The following is a 12,777-nucleotide window of genomic DNA, read 5'->3' as shown; positions in this document are numbered from 1 at the left end:
TGCTGGGCCTACGAGCAACATCTACATCCCATTCCTTTTCACTAAGATCAAGTGTGTTGGATCAAGCCCAAGGTGGGGTGCAATGCCTTATCTAGTCAGCTTGGGTCTTGTTTGCCTCTCTTCTGGGGGCCATGAATTGGATTCAATTTGAATTTGGTTTTTGGAGCAAGCAAGGAATGGATTTGGGTTTGCCCAGTCCACTCTGAGCACTGGCTTTGTAACTTTAAGGATGGAGTAACAAAAATTGTTAAAGTTGATGGCAAATGGTTGGTAGCCAACCATGATTAGCAGTACCTGGACAGGTTATTAAAAGTACATCAAGGGAATGCACAGAATAAAAGCAAAACTACTGCAGATGCTGGAATCTGAAACTAAAAAAAGGAAATTCTGGAAAATCTCCGCAGGTCTGGCAGCATCTGTAAGGAGAGAAAAGCTTTGACAAAGGGTCATCTGGACTCGAAACTTCAGCTCTTTTCTCTCCTTACAGATGCTGCCAGACCTGCTGAGATTTTCCAGCATTTTCTCTTTTGAATGCGCAGGCTAGCTGGACTAGATGGGCTAAAGATTCCCTGCTTGGAACTGTTCCTATGTAAAAGTCTGACTAGGCTCCAACCCCCTACTGCAATTTATTGATCTCCAGATTTATGTGGCTATTGCTCAAGGACTGATCAAACCTGAATGTGACTCAGCTCAGGTATATTGAAGACATCATAGATACTGCAATTTTATGTTATTTCAGAATTAATGTTTTACATCAATCTCCAAGCATTATGATTTCAATAGCAGAGATATGGATGAAGATTACTGAGAGATCTGATATTTTCCTCCAGTTACAATTGAACTAGTTTTAACAGGCAGGAGAGAAATGACTATCGGAGTTGCTTTTAACATCAAGGGTTTGCAAAACAGAAGATGAATTTGTTTTCTTTGCCATCACCTATCAGTAAATCTGAATGACAAAGTAATAACTTTGGCTGAATAGTTCTATAACGACATATCATTGCAGAATTATTTGCAGTCCAGTGATTTCATACTGCAAATAGTGATATTTATCAAACTTCCACTTGCAGTCTGGTTGCCCAGCGGACATTAAGCCCTGAAATCACACAGAAAGCAGTTTATGTCGTGATTTTGATAAGCAATGTGGTTGGATTAATAACAGAGAGTCTTGTGTTCATAGGGACTCTGTTAAGATGAATGACGCTGCTGCTGCTGCAAATCCTGAAATCCCAAGTTGCAAAGAGCACGGTCGACCCTGCGCGTTGAGAGTGGTCAAGAAAGAAGGTGACAACAAGGGGAGGCAGTTCTATGCATGCTCCCTACCTCGACAATCCCAGTGTAACTACTTTCAGGTGTGTATGTTACTGTACTCCAGTGGAGTGGTCATTACCTGACATGGAAGTGACATACCTGGGTGACTGAGACCCCAAATAATCTGCTGATAGCTGCGATCATTAAGTATGCTGCCACCATCCACTTTATTATTAGTCACAAGTAGGCTTACATTAACATTGTAATGAAGTTACTGTGAAAATACCCTAGTCGCCACACTCCGGCGCCTGTTTGGGCACACTGAGGGAGAATTTAGCATGGCCAATGCACCTAACCACCACATCTTTCAGACTGTGGGAGGAAACTGGAGCACCCAGAGGAAACCCACGCAGACACAGGGAGAACGTGCAGACTCCGCACAGACAGTGATCCAAGTGGGTATTGAACCCGGGTCCCTGGCGCTGTGAGGCAGCAGTGCCAACCAATGTGTTAGCCCGAAGGTTTCCTACATAATCGCCTTGTGACTCGAGTCACTGGATCCACCATCATTTGAAGAATGACACCAATATGCTTCCCACAGTGACAACCACAGCCCCACTTTTTCAAAGCTGGTACTGCATTCAACGTGCGCTCTGCCGAGCAGTACAGCACCTCAGTTAAACAAGTGGGTGCAGTGCCGATTTTCAAATCAACTGCTCCACTAAGATCAGCACTGCAGAGGCTGCTCACACAAGCTTGTTGCACGTGAGCATGCACTGCTTTTAGCACTCCTTGTAGCTCTGGATCAAGGTGTTGGCTACTGAGAGGATACTGCAACCAATATATGGCTGATGTTCTCAGCTTTGTGTCAGATTTGACTTGTAATTGCAGGGACAAGTTAATTAAAATCAAAAAATGCTGGATAAACTCAGCCTGTCTGACAGCATCTGTGTAGAGAAAAAAACAGAGTCCGTATGACTTCTTCAGAGCTAGGGAGGGAGAAATGTGGTGGGTTTTATACTGTTGGAGAGGCGATGGAGCAGGTGGAGAAAAATAAGTCAGGGATAGGTGTATGGAGAGCTTTCAATTGTAAGAACAGGAGAGCTCGGATGAAAAAATGCCACTGATTCTCAATCCTGCTGGCCATCAATTTTCTGTGAAAATCTTACAAATAATCATGAATACTAGAAATGAGGTTTCACTGTATGGCATCATCAATTTGAGTAATGCAGTCAGATAAATAACATTGTCACATCAAAGCAATAACCATTCTAATATTAGCAGTTTTGTTTCATTAATCTAAATAAACATGAAAAAGAGTCTATTAACTTTATCAATAATTATAGATGTCCTGAACTGAGTATAGAATCATAGAATTTTACAGTGCAGAAGGAGGCTATTCAGCCCATCGAGTCTGCGCCAATCACAATCCCACCCAGGCCCTATCCCCATAACCCCACGCACTTATCCTAGCTAGTCCCTCTGACATTAAGGGGCAACTTAGCATGGCCAATCCACCTAACCCGCACATCTTTGGACTATGGGAGGAAACCGGAGCACCCAGACACAGGGAGAACGTGCAAACTCCACACAGACAGTGAGTGACCCAAGCCGGGAATCGAACCTGGGTCCCTGGCGCTGTGAGGCAGCAATGCTAACCACAGTGCTATCTGAGTACTGCCTGAAACTTTTCAAAATAAACGTCCATATATTACCATGTTACAACCCTAATTCAGTTTAATCTCAGTTTAACGCAGATTCAGCCTTGATGTGTTCAATAGTTACCATTGTACTAAATGGCCTCAAGAGGGCACTTCAACACCGTCCAAACACTTGAAGGCGAATCACTGCAATATTCGGATTTGCTGTGACTTGTGTCCTCCATTAGACACATTTCTACACCATTTGCTTTAAACATCAGTGGCACTGTAGTTTGACTGTTGAATTGAACTATTTAAAATGATTCTGAAATTGCAGTAATTGCTATCTCCCTGCTTGGTAATGAATATAGTTGGATAATAGATGACAGTACATGGGTGTGAAGCAGTGTTTCAACTATTTATAATTTAATTACATTTGTTCAGTTTAGTTGCACATGATTTGTATAATAAGCCTGCAAATCAAAAGGATTTTACTAATTAGCTGAACACAATAATTATAATTGTGCACTTAAGAAGATGTTTTGATACATTTGGGATTGTGCTGTAATCAGCTATGTGGCTGTATCAGCCGTTATGCAGAATACTTCCTTGGACCCCAAAATTAAAAATATAAAGAATTGATCAATTAAAAATAGTTCTCTGCAAAACGTAATTATTAATATGTTGGAGGTACAGTAACATCATAGAACATAGAACATAGAACATTACAGCGCAGAACAGGCCCTTCGGCCCACGATGTTGCACCGACCAGTTAAAAAAAAACTGTGACCCTCCAACCTAAACCAATTTCTTTTCGTCCATGAACCTATCTACGGATCTCTTAAACGCCCCCAAACTAGGCGCATTTACTACTGATGCTGGCAGGGCATTCCAATCCCTCACCACCCTCTGGGTAAAGAACCTACCCCTGACATCGGTTCTATAACTACCCCCCCTCAATTTAAAGCCATGCCCCCTCGTGCTGGATTTCTCCATCAGAGGAAAAAGGCTATCACTATCCACCCTATCTAAACCTCTAATCATCTTATATGTTTCAATAAGATCCCCTCTTAGCCGCCGCCTTTCCAGCGAAAACAATCCCAAATCCCTCAGCCTCTCCTCATAGGATCTCCCCTCCATACCAGGCAACATCCTGGTAAACCTCCTCTGCACCCTCTCCAAAGCCTCCACATCCTTCCTGTAATGTGGGGACCAGAACTGCACACAGTACTCCAAGTGCGGCCGCACCAGAGTTGTGTACAGTTGCAACATAACGCTACGACTCCTAAATTCAATCCCCCTACCAATAAACGCCAAGACACCATATGCCTTCTTAACAACCTTATCTACTTGATTCCCAACTTTCAGGGATCTATGCACACATACACCTAGATCCCTCTGCTCCTCCACACTATTCAAAGTCCTCCCGTTAGCCCTATACTCAACACATCTGTTATTCCTACCAAAGTGAATTACCTCACACTTCTCCGCATTAAACTCCATCCGCCACCTCTCGGCCCAACTTTGCAACCTGTCTAAGTCTTCCTGCAAACTACGACACCCTTCCTCACTGTCTACCACACCACCGACTTTGGTGTCATCAGCAAATTTGCTAATCCACCCAACTATACCCTCATCCAGATCATTAATAAATATTACAAACAGCAGTGGCCCCAAAACAGATCCCTGAGGTACACCACTTGTAACCGCACTCCATGATGAATATTTACTATCAACCACCACCCTCTGTTTCCTATCCGCTAGCCAATTCCTGATCCAATTTCCTAGATCACCCCCAATCCCATACATCTGCATTTTCTGCAGAAGCCTACCATGGTGAACCTTATCAAACGCCTTACTAAAATCCATATATACCACATCCACTGCCTTGCCCCCATCCACCTCCTTGGTCACTTTCTCAAAAAACTCAATAAGGTTAGTAAGGCACGACCTACCTGCCACAAAACCATGCTGACTATCACCTATCAATTCATTACTCTCCAAATAACTATAAATCCTATCCCTTATAATTTTTTCCAACATCTTGCCGACAACAGAAGTGAGACTCACCGGTCTATAATTCCCGGGGAAGTCTCTGTTCCCCTTCTTAAACAATGGGACAACATTCGCTAACCTCCAATCTTCTGGTACTATACCAGAGGCCAACGACGACCTGAAGATCAGAGCCAGAGGCTCTGCAATCACTTCTCTTGCCTCCCAGAGAATCCTTGGATAAATCCCATCCGGACCAGGGGATTTATCTATTTTCAGACCCTCCAGAATATCCTGCACATCCTCCTTATCAACTGTAATACTGTCTATTCTACTCCCTTGCAACCCAGTGTCCTCCTCAGCTATATTCATGTCCCCTTGCGTGAACACCGAAGAGAAATATTGGTTCAATGCTTCACCAATCTCCTCCGGTTCCACACATAACTTCCCTCTGCCATCTATAACTGGCCCTAAACTTGCCCTAACCAACCTTCTGTTCTTGACATACCTATAGAACGCCTTAGGATTCTCTTTAACCCTATCCGCCAAAGTCTTCTCATGTCCCCTTTTAGCCCTTCTAAGCTCGCTCTTCAACTCCCTCTTAGCCAATCTAAAGCTTTCTAGTGCACTACCCGAGTGCTCACGTCTCATCCGAACATAAGCCTCCTTTTTCTTTTTAACCAACAAAGAAACTTTTTTGGTGCACCACGGTTCCCTAGCCCTACCAATTCCTCCTTGCCTGACAGGGACATACCTATCACAGACTCGCAGTAGCTGCTCCTTGAAAAAACTCCACATGTCGGACGTTCCCAGTCCCTGTAATCTCCTAGTCCAACCTATGTTTCCTAATTCTCTCCTAATAGCCTCATAATTACCCTTCCCCCAGCTAAAACCACTGGCCCGAGGTTCATGCCTATCCCTTTCCATCACTAAGGTGAACGTAACCGAATTGTGGTCACTATCACCAAAATGCACACCAACTTCCAAGTCTAGCACCTGGTCTGGCTCATTTCCCAGCACCAGATCCAATATAGCCTCACCTCTAGTTGGCCTGTCTACATACTGAGTCAAAAAACCTTCCTGCACGCTTTGAACAAAAACTGACCCCTCTAACGAGCTAGAGCTATAACAATTCCAGTCAATATTAGTCAAGTTAAAATCCCCCATAACAATTGCCCTATTACTTTCACTCCTAAGCAGGATTGACTCCGCAATCCTTTCCTCAACCTCTCTAGAACTTTTAGGAGGTCTATAAAAGACTCCCAACAGGGTGACCTCTCCTCTCCTATTTCTAATCTCCGCCCATACTACCTCAACAGATAAGTCCTCATCAAACCTCCTCTCTGACACTGTGATACAATCTCTGACCAATAATGCTACCCCTCCCCCTCTTCTACCTCCTTCCCTACTTCAACTAAAACATTTGAACCCCGGGACCTGCAGCATCCATTCCTGCCCCTGCTCTATCCATGTCTCTGAAATAGCCACAACATCGAAGTCCCAGGTACTGATCCACGCTGCAAGTTCACCCACTTTATTGCGAATACTCCTGGCATTGAAGTATACACATTTCAAACCCTGCTCCACCCCACCTCTGCAATGCCGTGCATTGCAGTCCCCATCCATGCATCCCTCACTTTCAGCCCCACTACTCAGGATCCCTCCCCCCCCCCCCCCGAATCAGTTTAAACCTCCTTGCATGGCCTTAGCAAATTTACCCCCCAGGATATTGGTCCCCTTCTGATTAAGGTGTAGACCATCCTTCTCATAGAGGTCACACCTTCCCCAGTACGAGCCCCAATTGCTTAAGTACCTGAACCCCTCCCTCCTGCACCATCCCCTCAGCCATGAATTCAAACCTTCCCTCTCCCTATTCCTCTCTAAACTATCCCGTGGTACAGGCAAGAGTCCAGAGATAACCACTCTGTCAGTCTTGGCCTTTAGTTTCCACCCCAACTCCATAAATCCCTGCCTAATATCCCCTTCCCCTATCCTCCCTATGTCGTGTGTCCCCACATGTACAATAACTTGTGGTTTATCTCCCTCCCCCCTAAGAATCCTGAATACCCTGTCAGACACATCCCGGACCCCAGCCCCTGGTAGGCAACACACCAACCCTGAGTCCCTACCTTTAGTTCCGACCCTCCTATCTGTCCCCTTAATTGTGGAGTCTCCAATCACAAGGCCCAGTCTTTTACAGCCCCTAACCACCTGAGCTTTCTCACTCGGCTCACCCCCAGAGATCTGCTCTCTATGCTCAGTTGATTCCTCCTCAACTGTAGCCTCCAGCACCGAAAACCTATTATGGAGGGGAACCGCCCCAGGGGATTGTCTTCCCGATTGCTTCTTACCCCTCCTCCTGGCATTGACCCAAGCCTCATTTCTAGGAGTTACTATTTCTCTATAACTCCTATCAACTTCCACCTCCGCCTCCCGAATTATGCGGAGTTCCTCTACCTCCCCCTCCAGCTCCTTTACACGCTCCTCCAGAAGCTGCAATCTAATGCACTTCTTACAACTAAAATCTCCTGAAACACTACTGGATTTCCTCACCACATACATCCCACAGGAGATGCAGCATACTGCCTGAACTGCCATCCCTGAAGCCATTACCAGCAAGAAAAAAAGAAAACAAAAAAAAAAAAAATCAGGATAACAAATGCTATAAATATTCTAAAATTGGGATGAGAATTCTAAAATAGATGCATTGTTGAAACTAGTGCTATTGTAGGTCAGCAAGCATTTTGGGTATTATTTGTTAAATGTTGATGGTAATCGTAACCTTTGCAAAATCCCATGGGGCTGCTAGTACTCGGAATGACTTGTGTCTGTGGCATGTTTTTTTGTAGAAAAATGCAGAAGTCAATTACAGTTAGTACACCTGTATAAATTTGTGTCACGCAGTTATTTTTTTTTTGTATAGCAATGTGTATAGAGATTGGCACATAGTAATTACTTGAAGTATTTCCAATTGATTTTGTAAACTTTAATGTCATTGGAGAGATTCTAGTAAACGGAACTACAAGTCAACTGTTGTATGCAAACTGTGGAGAGCACTAAAGCTGCTTTGTATTTCACAGTGGGCTGATTTACATTTTCCATTCTGCAATCATGGAAAGCGATGCCTCATGAGGACAGTGCTGAAACTTGGGCCGAATAATGGACGTACTTTCTACGTGTGCTCACAAGGAGTGGACAAACAGTGTAATTTTTTTCAATGGGCGAAGAATGGACCAGGCATCTAGATCATTCCAGGCTGCTGAAAGTCGGCCCGTGTTGCTGAGGCAAGCAGTGCTTCACTGATCCAAGCACTGGAAAATGAAGAAACCTTAGAATTACAAGTTTTAAGTGTTTTCACAAAAGTGTAGAGCTGAATCTGATTTTGCTGAATCTTTGTTTTGAATTAAGATTATGATAACCCTCCCGGTCTCCACCACCACCACCACCACTCAAATAACCTGCTGATAGCTGCTATAATTGTTAAGTAGGCTGCCACCATCCACTTCCACACCTCTTCTCTTCCTCTATCTGTTAGCTCGAAGGTTTCCTACATAATCTGCTTGTGATTCAAGTCACTGGAACCACCATTGTTTGAAGAATGACACCAATATGCTTCCCACAGTGACAACCAGGGCCCCACTTTTTCAAAGCTGATGCTGTATTCAACGTGCGCTCTGCCGAGCAGTACAGCACCTCAGTTAAACAAGTGGGTTCGGTGCTGATTTTCAAATCAACTGCTCCACTAAGACCAGCACTGCAGAGGCTGCTCACAAGACTGTTGCATGTGAACATGCACTCCAGTAATGAAACTCGGGCCTTGGAATTCTGTACTTGGGGTTTGATATGCATTGGCCTCGGATCCACTCCATAACTAATGAGCAGCAGATACTGATACATTGTCCGCAGTGTAATCGAGCACAGTTCACTGCAAACTTTAGAGCTTTTTGTCACGGATGGGTGTGCAAATGGATGGTTGTGGGATGTGGTTAGGAGGTAGTGAAAGCAGACGGCAAAAATGTAAGGGTCATATAGGGAAAATGCTTCATAAAGTTATTTTTACTGGTAAATTTTCCATGCTTACCAGTTACATCTTGTACATCTGCTAAGACTATGATGGAGTTAGTCACTTTGGGCTCCACAGAGACACCAATGCCTCAAGCTACATCACATTTGACAGCAAATCTAGATGGAAACTATTGTCATTGACTATTGTAAATGTCTGAATAGGAGAACCAAACATAGTGACCACAGTGGATGAGGTTTGTAAACAGAATATATGTCTGTTTTAAGCAAAATGTGTTAACATGGCAACAATTTCTGGACAACATAATATTTTCTTTTCCACACAGTACTCAAATCAGGAAATTATAAATGTAACTATGCTTTAACACAGCCATTGTCCATGCCTGCTAATTTAGTCATTTTTGTGAAACTGTTTAAAAAGCTAATTATTTGAATTAAGAGTATAAATTTAATGATTGAAACTTTAAGTCATTTGGGTTAAGAGGATATTTTATATGGGTAATTAGGCAATTGTTCAAATAGTAAGCTTAAATTATATCTTGCTTTCTGTTGTCTTCAAAGGATTTGGCATTACTTGGATATTTAGTGCAAATGATTCTTTTCAAAACCACTTTCCGTGTCTATAAAATTTTGAAACTGCAACAGTTTTCATTCAGCATAGCAAGAGAATTCTTCAAAGGTGGCTCATTTTAAATTAATGTTTTGTTTTCCTTGTTCTATTTTTATGTCACTGATGTGTTTCAATAATTGATGTGATCCTCTGTCACCTGTCTTTTCTATGTATCTTTGCAAATAAGGATTAATAAATTGGAGAAAGAGTTTTACACACCATAATTGTTTAGGTTATTAATAAGTTTAATAAGCAGTAGGATGTGAGAACTATCTCAACTTCTGTGTCTCAAGTTTCAGATCGTGGCTTAATTCGGGAGTTACGTACATCTGGAGTTTTGTCGATTTTGTCCAGCACCTCCTGTATACAAAAGCAGGGATGTACTGCTGAGGCTTTTATAAGGCTCTGGTGAGACCACATTTAGAATATTGCGAGCAATTCCGTATTCGAGAAAGGATGTGCTGGCCTTGGAGAGGGTCCAGAGGAGGTTCACGAGAATGATCCCGGGAATGAAAATCTTGACATATGAGGAGTGTCTGAGGACTTTGGGTCTGTGCTCAATGGAGGGAGGGAGGATCTCATTGAAACTTACAGAATAATGAATACCCTGGATAGAGTGGACATGGGAAGATATTTCCATTCGTAGGAGAGATAGGATCCAAGGGCACAGCCTCAGAGTAAAGGGACAACCCTTTAGAACCGAGATGAGGAGGAATTTCTTCAGAGGGTGGTGAATCTATGGAATTGATTGCCACAGAAGGCTGTGGAGGCCAGGTCTTTGAGTGTATTTAAGATAGAGATAGATAGGTTCTTAATTGGTAAAGGGATCAAAGGTTAGAGGGAAGAAGCAGGAGAAAGGGGTTGAGAAACTTACCAGCCATGATTGAATGGTGCAGCAGGCTTGATGGGCCGAATGGCCTAATTCTGGTCCTGTATCTTATGGTATGATCTTATAGATTTAGTTCAGAAGGGTCTTCCTCAGCTTTAACTAGAGCATATGAACTTTAGTCCAACTTGTCAGATGAAATTCCTGTCTTCATTTCCCCATCATAAATTATTTAAAGCTCCAAGTGTGAGGCACAAGTACAAAAGAATTCTTTGGTCTTGTGAAAGGATTTCTGTCTGAAATTAGTTTGGGATAGAACTATATGTAATAAAATTTATCTAACACACCAATTGAACCTCTTTGTGAAAGGAATATGAAATTTAAACTGTTTTATATTGATACGTCATTGTCGTAGAGTCATAGAGGTTTACAGCATGGAAACAGGCCCTTTGGTCCAACTTGTCCATGTCGCCCATATCCCTCTATACCCATCTTACCCATGTAATTGTCTAAACACTTTTTAAAAGACAGAATTGTACCCGCCTCTACTACTACCTCTGGCAGTTGTTCCAGATCCCACCCTCTTTGTGAAAAAATTGTCCCTCTGGACCCTTTTGTATCTCTCCCCTTTCACCTTAAACCTATGCCCTCTTGTTTTGGACTCCCCTACCTTTGGGAAAAGATATTGACTATCTAGCTGATCTATGCCCCTCATTATTTTATAGACCTCTATAAGATCCAAGTCTCTCACGCTCCAGGGAAAAGAGTCCCAGTCTATCCAGCCTCTCCTAACTCAAACCATCAAGTCCCGGTAGCATTCAAGTAAATCGTTTCTGCACTCTTTCTAGTTTAATAATATCCTTTCTATAATAGGTGACCAGAACTTTACACAGTATTCCAAGTGTGGCCTTACCAACTTCAATAAGACGTCCCAACTCCTGTATTCAATGTTCTGACCAATGAAACCAAGCATGCTGATTGCCTTCTTCACCACCCTGTCCACCTGTGACTCCACTTTCAAGGAGCTATGAACCTGTACCCCTAGATCTCTTTGTTCTATAACTCTCCCCAATGCCCTACCATTAACTGAGTAAGTCCTGTCCTGGTTCAATCTACTAAAATGCATCACCTTACATTTATCTAAACTCCATCTTCCATTCGTCAGCCCACTGGCCCAATTGATCAAGATCCTGTTGCAATCCTAGATAACCTTCTTCACTGTCCACTATGCCACCAATCTTGGTGTCATCTGCAAACTTACTGACGTTCCGGGGTATAGATGTTTCAGTAAGTGTAGGGAAGCTGGTAAAAGAGGTGGAGGAGTAGCATTGTTAATCAAGGATAGTTTAACGGCTGCGGAAAAGCACTTTGAGGGGGATATGCACACTGAGGCAATATGGGCTGCAGTTAGAAACAGGAAAGGAGCGGTCACGTTGTTAGGAGTTTACTATAGGCCCCCAAATAGTAATAGAGATGTGGAGGAAGAAATTGCTAAGCAGATTATGGATACGTGTGGGGGTCACAGGGTAGTTGTCATGGGGGACTTTAACTTTCCAAATATTGATTGGAACCTTTGTAGGTCGAATAGTTTGGATGGGGCACTTTTTGTGCAGTGTGTGCAGGAGGGTTTCCTGACACAATATGTGGATAGGCCGACAAGGGGTGAGGCCACATTGGATTTGGTACTGGGAAATGAACCGGGCCAAGTGTTAGATTTGGTTGTGGGAGAGAACTTTGGAGATAGTGACCACAATTCTGTGTCTTTTGTTATTGCAATGGAGAGGGATAGGGCCGGACGGCAGGGCAAGGCTTACAATTGGGGGAGAGGTAATTATGATGCGATTAGGCAAGAATTAGGGGGCATAAGATGGGAACAGAAACTGTCAGGGAAAGGCACTGATGAAAAGTGGAACTTTTTCAAGGAACAAATACTGGGTGTCCTTGATAGGTATGTCCCTGTCAGGCAGGGAGGAAATGGCCGAGTGAGGGAACCGTGGTTCACAAAAGAGGTGGAATGTCTTGTGAAAAGGAAGAGGGAAGCTTATGTAGGGATGAGGAAACAAGGTTCAGATGGCTCGATTGAGGGTTACAAGTTAGCAAGGAATGAGCTGAAAAAGGGGCTGAGGAGAGCTAGGAGGGGACATGAGAAGTCCTTGGCGGGTCGGATCAAGGAAAACCCCAAGGCTTTTTACTCTTATGTGAGGAATAAAAGAATGACCAGGGTGAGGTTAGGGCCGGTCAAGGACAGTGGTGGGAACTTGTGTATGGAATCAGTAGAGATAGGCGAGGTGATGAATGAATACTTTTCTTCAGTGTTCACCAAGGAGAGGGGCCATGTTTTTCAGGAAGAGAAGGTGTTACAGGCTAATAGGCTGGAGGAAATAGATGTTCGGAGGGAGGATGTATTGGCAGTTTTGAATAAACTGAAGGTCGAT

The 12,777-nt window shown here is 43.4% G+C and overlaps 1 protein-coding gene across 2 annotated transcripts in view; it reads left to right on the top strand.

Annotated features, from left to right (window-relative positions):
• neil3 (nei-like DNA glycosylase 3) overlaps nt 1-9,736 on the top strand; it is a 46,651-nt gene extending 36,915 nt beyond the window's left edge. For both annotated transcript variants that reach the window (XM_078215452.1, XM_078215449.1), the window contains exons 9-10: nt 1,181-1,352; nt 7,964-9,736. In XM_078215452.1, coding sequence (XP_078071578.1) covers nt 1,181-1,352; nt 7,964-8,128 — 337 coding nt within the window. In that variant the 3' untranslated portion in view covers nt 8,129-9,736. The remainder of the gene's footprint in view (nt 1-1,180; nt 1,353-7,963) is intronic.
• The last annotated feature ends 3,041 nt before the right edge of the window (nt 9,737-12,777 follow it).

Source organism: Mustelus asterias, chromosome 6, assembly GCF_964213995.1.
Source record: "Mustelus asterias chromosome 6, sMusAst1.hap1.1, whole genome shotgun sequence".
NCBI lineage: Eukaryota > Metazoa > Chordata > Chondrichthyes > Carcharhiniformes > Triakidae > Mustelus > Mustelus asterias.
The sequence above is the reverse complement of the archived record's forward strand: the minus strand, read 5'-3'. Positions and strand labels throughout refer to the sequence as shown.